We start from the raw sequence: 8,370 nt of genomic DNA on the forward strand, positions 1-8,370 counted from the left end.
CAACCCTGGAACCTTGAACCACGGGCATTTAGAGCCCACCTTGGGCTTCAGTAGAAAACTCACTGTCCGGCTGGATTGGCAGCTCAGCTGGTAGAGAACTTTCCCAGAATGCACAGAGCCCTGCACTGAATCACCAGCACTTCATGAACCAGGGTGGTGCCGCATGCCTGGAATTCCACTACTGAAAGGTGGAAGGAGAGACTAGGACTTACAGGGCCATCCTTAGCGATGCAGCTAGTTAAGAGGCCAGCCTGGGATAGACCGAAACTTTGTCCAAGAAAACAAACTGGAAATGAATGTCACTAGCAACTCAAGAGAAACAAAACAACATATAATTTTTCCCTTTCTCAAACCCACACAGAGTACTGCTATTTCTATTTCCCAGGTGCTTCCAGAGCCTACAGAGTGTATTCTACCTACTGCAATCAGGATCTAAGCCAGCATTAGCTCATTGTTTCCATGGCAATCTCTTAACTGTTCTTTTAACCTGAATTAAGATCCTCCTCCCACATGTTTTCACACTAAAGCCCAAGTGATAGGACAATGGTTAAGGAATTCCTTCTCTAGTTTCCAGTATAGATTTATCTCATCGGCTTCTGAGCACTCTCATCCTTTGGGGAACCAACTTGGGCTCCCATGTCTGAAATGATTTACAGCTTAACCTTTTACAAGAACCTTACAAGACCGTCTGTATTGCCTTTATTTAGTGTGCTCATGCCACTGTGTATGCATGGAGGTCAGACGAACTCGCAGGAGTCCGTTTTTTCCTTCCATCATGTGGGTCCTAGGGATCAAATTCAGGCTGTCGGGTTTGGTGGCAAATGCTTCATCTGTTGAGTAATCTTGATGGCCCTTTTTAACAAAGAATGTATTTCATGTATTCTGTGTATAAGCAGTTCACAGGCATGTGTGCCGGTGTACACATGCCAAGTGTGTGTTTGGAGGTCACAGAACAACTTGTGCAAGTTGGCTCTCCACTTCTATCATGTGGGTTCCAGGGATCAAACTCAGGTTGTCACATTTTTCCACTCAGCCATTTTCCCAGTCCCTTTCATTTCAAACTTTTATTTCCTGTCATATTACATGGTGCTTAAAAACAGACTACTTTTCCCAATCTCAAATGATAATTTTACCATTCATTAGCATAAGACCTTAGGATCTCTCTGCCAGTTTCTTCTGCAGAGCAAGAAAATAATATCCACATAACACTACGATAAGGGTGACATGAATTCACATATAAGTAGGACTGAGAATAGCTCATGGCACAGGGCCAGCACTGTTAGCTTTTACTATTATTCCAGTTAGACCTCAGTAAACATGAATTCCTCAGGGCTTTTATGATCTCCCAGAACTGACTCACTAGTCTTAGAATGTATTCTACACAGTATTTTTCTTTTATATCACTTATTTAACTCTAAAAATGTACATACATTTTTATCTAGTGCCATTCTTCTCTACTTAGATAATACATCTCGTGAATGCAGGAACCATGTTGGTCTTGTTTGGACTGTAATACAAGTATCTACCATTAAGTTGAAACACATAGGTACATACTAAAATTATATATGTTAAACTATGACAGGACAAGACAGGGAAAAGGTTCCTCCAGTCTGTATTCTTGCTGAGGCCATTTCAGGTTTAATTAGAATTTGATCTCCTTGATGGAGAATTACCCAACTCTATTTTAGGAGCCCAAGATCTGGATGTCCCAGCTAATTTAGCTTCTGTTAAACTGCCTGCTTGTGCAAGCCTCCTCCAGTTCGCTGTTCATCTTAGCTTCTGCCAAATTGCTTGCTTAAACGAACCCCCTACTTCACGCACCCTCCCCTCCACCCTGAACACCAAGCTGAATGCCAGGATGGTCACAGTTTTCTCAGGGGTACACCTAGGTCCCTGAATTCCTGGGTTTAGTCCCAGAAGGATGGAATAGAGACTTTCAATTGGCTATAAACTGTGACTGAGTGGTCATCTCTGGCAGGATCCCCATAACAAAACAATTAATTACAGCAAAGGCATACTGGGACATCAGATATGATGACAGCCATCTAAACAGATTTGTTCTGTGTTCAAAGTACACAGAACTAGATATAACTAGATATATCTAACTAGATATAATACTTTAGTACAGAAATTAATGCACAACCTGTCAGAATTTATTAAAATACACACATTTAATTAACCACCCATCTACAGGTAGATATGCGTATGTCTATCTGTAAGAGACTAGTATACCATGTGGCATTAGGCTGAAAATTTTCAGGTTTCCTCACGAAACACCTTCAGTGTCTCTCAAGGCTTTAAGATTCTATGGAATTTTAAACACTGTTTTAGTAAGGTAGAGCCATACCCTTGACAGAAAAAAACAGCATTAAATCAGCATTTCTCCCAGAGGTAAAGAAGTATATACTGAAGGAATATTTCCATTGTGAATCTCTCGTTTTTTTTTTTTCAAGAACTCATTAGAAATATTCATTCCAAAATTGTGTATCTGCTTCAAAACAGTTTGTTTGTTATAGAAACAGTCTGGCTGAACAGAATAAACTGTTGGTTTTGGAATTATAATGTGCCAAATAAAAATCAGCAACGCAGTGGCATTATTTATAAATAACAAATATGCAAGGCTGGAGGCACGGCTCAGTACTTAAGAGTGCACATTGCTCTTCCAGAGGAACCAAGCCAGGTTCCAATCACCCACACCCAACATTTCACACCTGCCCATCATTGCAGCTCCAGGGAGACTGGAGGTCATCTACACTAATGTATGTGTGTATCCCTTTTCATACATGTATTATCATACACACATACTCATGCTCATAGAATAATTAAAAAGTTCAAAACAAAGTTTTAAGATCTTTAACAAAAATGAATTATAAATGCCTTGTAATATGGCGTTATCAACATATAGTTCCTGCATGATTTCTGTTAGTCAAAGTAAAAACTAGCTCATTAGAAGACTAGCTCATCATTTTAAAATGTGATATTTAAATAAATGTTTAAACAGTAATGCCGACAAAGATCACAAGTCAGTTTTAAAAGTCACCTATAGCCCTCAGGTATTCAAACAAACTCTAGTCTAGTCAAATCCATGAGGAAATTATATGAACAACTGGGTTTCTAACCAGGGCCCTTAAGAAAGGTTATCCTAAATAACATGGGTGGATCCTGACTCACAAGCTGAATATCCTTGAGACAGACTGAGGATTCCCCCAAAAGGCAGCAGTCTCAATTCCTGCCTAAATTTAGTGTCTCCATGATGGCATGCCCTATGGTTTGGGCTGGACTCACAAGAATCATGCATTCCAGTTCTTACCACATAATCTCTTCACACACACAAACCCTACAGGTTCTTTTCTGTGATATAACCCTGACAGATTCATACATTTAGACTGAAATGTATAGGGTATACAGACAGAATAAATTATACTATGTCTTTAGAAATGTTATTTATTCTGACTTAAATTTCAAATCTATGCAGCAAAATAATTTTTCCTCCGTTCCCTCTCACTAGCAATCACAGAAGCATTTCTAGATAATCAATACCAACCACAAAGGGCCAAAGTACCACTTAAAATCTTCACTGCAATTCTAAACTCTGCTAATATTTCAACTCAATAGAAAAAGGTTAAAGTTGATAAAAAATCTGTATATTCAAGCTTTATTGGCTTCGTTTAAATATATTTCATTAGCTTTTAAAAAATAAATCGTGCTTCAATTTCTAATAAGATGTCTATATTCTTTAAAAACACCACCCTGCTGATTTACCAAGAAATAGCATCTCCAACCAATTTGGAATGAACTCCAGAAAGCACTGAAGGTGTGGGAAACTATCTGTGAAAGTATGATGTAAGAAAACAGACCACATGTCACAGCTCCAAGTACAAGGAAAGGGAGTAGTCATGGAAGAACCACAAATAACAAAATGTGTGCACAGCAAGAATGAAGAAAAGGAAAAGCATAGATCCAAAATCAAAATTCATCAGGATTCTCCATGAAACAATGAAATGCTCTTAAACCATGGTCATGTGCTGTTCACTAAGGAGATTACCAAATACAAACGTCAATTCTCCAATTAGACGCAACCAGAATAAATGAAATTCCTCAGAATAAGTGTATTTTTAAATAATCACTTCTTGTAATCAGTTATGAATGCACACATTTTTCAGGCACTGAACACTGCCAATATAAACAAGAAATCAAATTCTCTAGTTTGACAGTCATTGATACTGTCAGTCCAGGCAGGCAGGCTTATGATATAGGAATCTTTAGTGTTCCCATCTCCTCTGGGACCCTCTGAGAGAACTGCTGAGATCTTGGAGCTGGGAATTCAGGGAAAATAGAGTGACTACTGATAATAACGTTCAGGGCAGGAGACTAAGCACACTGCTGGGCTGCCTTCAAGACCAGGGTGGTTCATAAGGGGACCCTGCACTGTCTGGCACTGACAATCAAAAGAGGTTCACGAGTGAGAGTGATCCTCACAAAGGGTTCTGTTTGGTTACAGCCCAATTTTCACGCTGATAGAGGTCATTTGGTTAGAGGAAATAAAACTGGAGCAGGTTAGAGGCACTAGAGAAAGATACTGGGGTAATGAATTTACTTTTTGATGGGTAATGAATTTACTTTTTGATGGAAGGAAGCGCATGAAAATTAGTCAGAGAGCAAGGCCTGTATATATAGTTTTTCAGATGCAATAAGAAGAAACTAAAGTCACTTTAGGAAACAAGAATGAAGTTCTAGGAACTAAATAGGGTGGTAAGGGTCTGAGGAGAATGTCCTACTCATTATGATCACCGGCCCAGGATAACAATATACTACACTGCTCAGATTTCCTTGGAGTGATTTGAACTGAGAAATCTTGAGATTGCAAGGTCTTGTTTAGATGCTCTACTGAATTGCACGGGACTGTAAAAGGATAACTATTGGAACATGCAGGGGAGGACAGTTATCTATTCATTGTTGGATGATATAAAACACCCTAAATGATTCTCACAATTTTCCAACATCAGTATTATTGAAGTAATACAACACATAAGAATACTGGGCACAAGTTAATTTTAACAATTAAAAAACTTGTTCTGAGTTCCTTATTGAGCATTTTGCAAATGGCTGGAAGTGTCCACTCCCTATTAGAAGGATAGTTACCATTAGTTTCATTGTTGTCTTTAAGCCAATTGGAATCAAAGTGCCCTTTCTTCCAGAACTCATCACATAACACTCATATCACATTAGCCCAATGTAGTGAGATATTCACTTCTGAACAAGGCAGCCTTGCTGACTACAGCCAGGATTTCTTCATCTTCTTAGGATCCCCCATGACAGCGCCCCCTACCAGCAGGAAGCACTTTGGAAAGAATGACACCTAAATTCCCATATATTGTTTATAAATGTTTGTTTTCATTTAAATGGGGTTGGTTATAAATGGTTAATGACAACAACCAATCTCTTTTTAAAGGTGAGAAGGGGATTATAGTATAAATATGAATACTTTGTTTTAGAATGGATTTTCATTTATTGATACAATTTAAGATCAATTTTCTGATATGTATATTTCTCCTTTTGTTTAGGTATTGTGTAGAAATGTAATGTATAATTCAATACAGATTATAGATAGTACCTATGATAGTCAGATCTTATAGTTAAGTTAGTTAAGATTTCTAGATATACAGACATGTATTTGAGATGGATAGGCATTCTTCAAACCTTTCAAAGACCTACAGAATATGGCATTTAAAATGGTTTAGGGTTTTTCTTGACAGTGATACATAAATGCTACTGGCAACACCACCAGCGTCAGAAAGGAAGATGGACATTGAAGAAACGTGTAATTAAGTTTGCTTTCAATATGGCAAGACTAGTCATCTGGGCAAGATACTGCTCTTGCCTGGACTGTTTCACTTTATGCTGTATAAACTGGACATGCAGGACCCACAGGAAAGTGACTGCTAATACAAGAAGGACATTGCTACAGAGTTCCTGCTTCATGGAACAGTCTGACAGACAGTCTGCTGCACACAGAGAAAAGTGACTGACAAACTGCCAATACAGGTGGACAGTTTTAGTTTCTTCCTTTGCTGAGGAGTCTGCCAGACACACTATGGCCTATGGGCTGAAGACAGAACATTACAGAAGAACTTCAGGTGACTGACCAGGCAAGATGTCTTTGTCATTTCTAGAGTTTATATATTATCCTTCTATGGTCTTTGAAGGAGTTGAAGACTGATAGTTATGGTCATAGTTTTCCTTAGTTAGGATTAAAGATAAGTTACAATAGGACTTTAGACTCACAAAGACAGGATAGATGATGAAATATTTTCTTTAAATGTTGCTAAATGTTAATGGACTAAATATTGTGATTCTTACTTGATAAGTGTTGTGTGATATATTTTGCTATGTTAATATTAAAACCCTCCTTTTTATTTTAGACAGAAAAGAGGAGATTATGGGAGATGTCATTCTGTAAATATGTTTCTCTTATTGGTTAATGAATAAAGCACTGTTGGCCAATAAGAAAGGAAAATAAGAGGGACTAGGAGACAAGGAGGAGAGAGGAAGTGGTAGGGAGGAGTCAGCATGTAGAGACTGGAGAGAACAGAGGTCCGGACCCACTCTCCGGTAAGATGAGACAACATGGAAATACTTAGATTAATAGAAATGGGTTAATATTTAAGACAGAGCTAGCCGACAAGAAACTAGTAATTGGCCAACAGAAGTATATCTAATACAGGGTCTCTGTGTGTTATTTGGGGCTGGTGCAGCAGTGGGACAAGACCAGGCTGGCGGAAAATCTACTCATAACAAGATACTGTTGTAATTATAAAAAAGCAGTGTGAGAAAGATGCCACACAACAGAGTTCAAGAGGAGGGGATTTTTATTAGGGAAAGGGTCATTAAACAAAGGGAAAGGGGAGGGGAAAGACCAGCCTCCAGAGAGACAGGAGCATCGGAAGAAAGGAAAGAAGCAGGGAGAGGCAGAGAGGGAGAGGGAGGCAGAGAGAGAAAGAAAGAGAAAAAGAATGGAGGATGGGAGGCGGGCAGGGCCCTTTTAAAAGGGAACATACAGAATGTGCACAGATGGTGATCTTAGTGGCTACAGCTGAGGGCGTGTCCTGTCAGAACTTCAAGGACAGGCCAGTACAGATGCCTGAATACTAATAAATATTTTATAGAAAAAAATGGCTGAATGTCAGAAAGCATAAAGGTTTGACTTTGATGCATTTTTATATCTCCAAATTATTTCATGTTAGAAAATCAGGCACATTTTACTAAAGGGCATTTAAGATAAGCCCAAGACATAGAACTTCAGCATGCCATTAAGATTCCTAAGCAATTCTAGTATAAGCACTGTCATCATCAGCCACTTCAGGTGTGGAGGAACGTAATTATATGATCACAATGGCAGCTGTCAAGCATTGGCCTTCAACCAACTACTTTAGTGTGTGTGTGTGTGTGTGTGTGTGTGTGTGTGTGTGTGTGTGTGTGTGTGTGTGTGTGTGTGTCAACTGCAACAGTAAGAAAATAATGACTCCCTTTTAATTTTAAAAGTCAAGTTTACTTTGAAACATAAAAGAAAGTTCATGACTGCATGTCAACATATATTAATTCTGTATTTAAAATTGCATCTTGAATTGAGGCAGTAAACATAAAAACAAACAAACAAAATAGAACACCAAACAAACCAAAAACCAAACTTACCATGCTTTCCTCTAGAAATATCCACATATTGGCAGAGTCTGGGATGGGTAATGGTCTTAAGGATTTGAAAGCGTCCTAAAATTTTGATGGAATTTGGTGTGAGAGGAAGTCCGTTGCTTCCGCAAACATCATGAGGAAGAGCTGAAGCGAAGAACGTAAAAGCACCCATGTCAGCATCCTTCAAAGGAAACATATCTGGAGGCCTGTGTCCTAGGAAACAAGATAATTGCTCATGACAGACTGACCCAACATTAACCCAGCATTTTCTCACTTGAAAATTAATACACAACTCAGAAAAAAAATGCCACTCTGAACTATAAAAAAAAAAAAAATGTAAGAAAAAGACATCTAAGCCTAAGTTTATATTACAGCTCAAAATCGAATTCAAAGATTTTCAATAATGGAAGAGATGACTGGACTTGGGGGGCATTTCCGGGGCGAGACAGAAACCCTGTGCACTGGAAACTCCCGGGAATCCACAGGGTGACATCAGTCTGAAGCAGCTTCTCCTATACCCAGGGAAGCCTCCCCTGGAGGAATCCGGGCACTAACCCAACCTACAATTTGTCCTGCCTGCAAAGGTGTGCTCAGAACTTGTGGGAGTGGCCTTCCCGTGACTTCCAACTTGAGACCCATGTGTAGTTGGTTGTTTTTTACTCTTTGGGGACTCCCCGCCTG

General features: G+C 39.0%; 1 protein-coding gene across 1 annotated transcript in view; it reads right to left on the bottom strand.

The window, feature by feature from the left end:
* The window catches only part of Tbck (TBC1 domain containing kinase), a 131,353-nt gene extending 123,455 nt beyond the window's left edge, over window positions 1-7,898 (bottom strand). Inside the window, exon 1 of the mRNA XM_051185487.1 lies at window positions 7,693-7,898. Coding sequence (XP_051041444.1) covers window positions 7,693-7,885 — 193 coding nt within the window. The 5' untranslated portion in view covers window positions 7,886-7,898. The remainder of the gene's footprint in view (window positions 1-7,692) is intronic.
* Between the last annotated feature and the right edge of the window lie 472 nt (window positions 7,899-8,370).

The sequence above is a fragment of the Phodopus roborovskii genome, unplaced genomic scaffold, assembly GCF_943737965.1.
Source record: "Phodopus roborovskii unplaced genomic scaffold, PHOROB, whole genome shotgun sequence".
Lineage (NCBI taxonomy): Eukaryota > Metazoa > Chordata > Mammalia > Rodentia > Cricetidae > Phodopus > Phodopus roborovskii.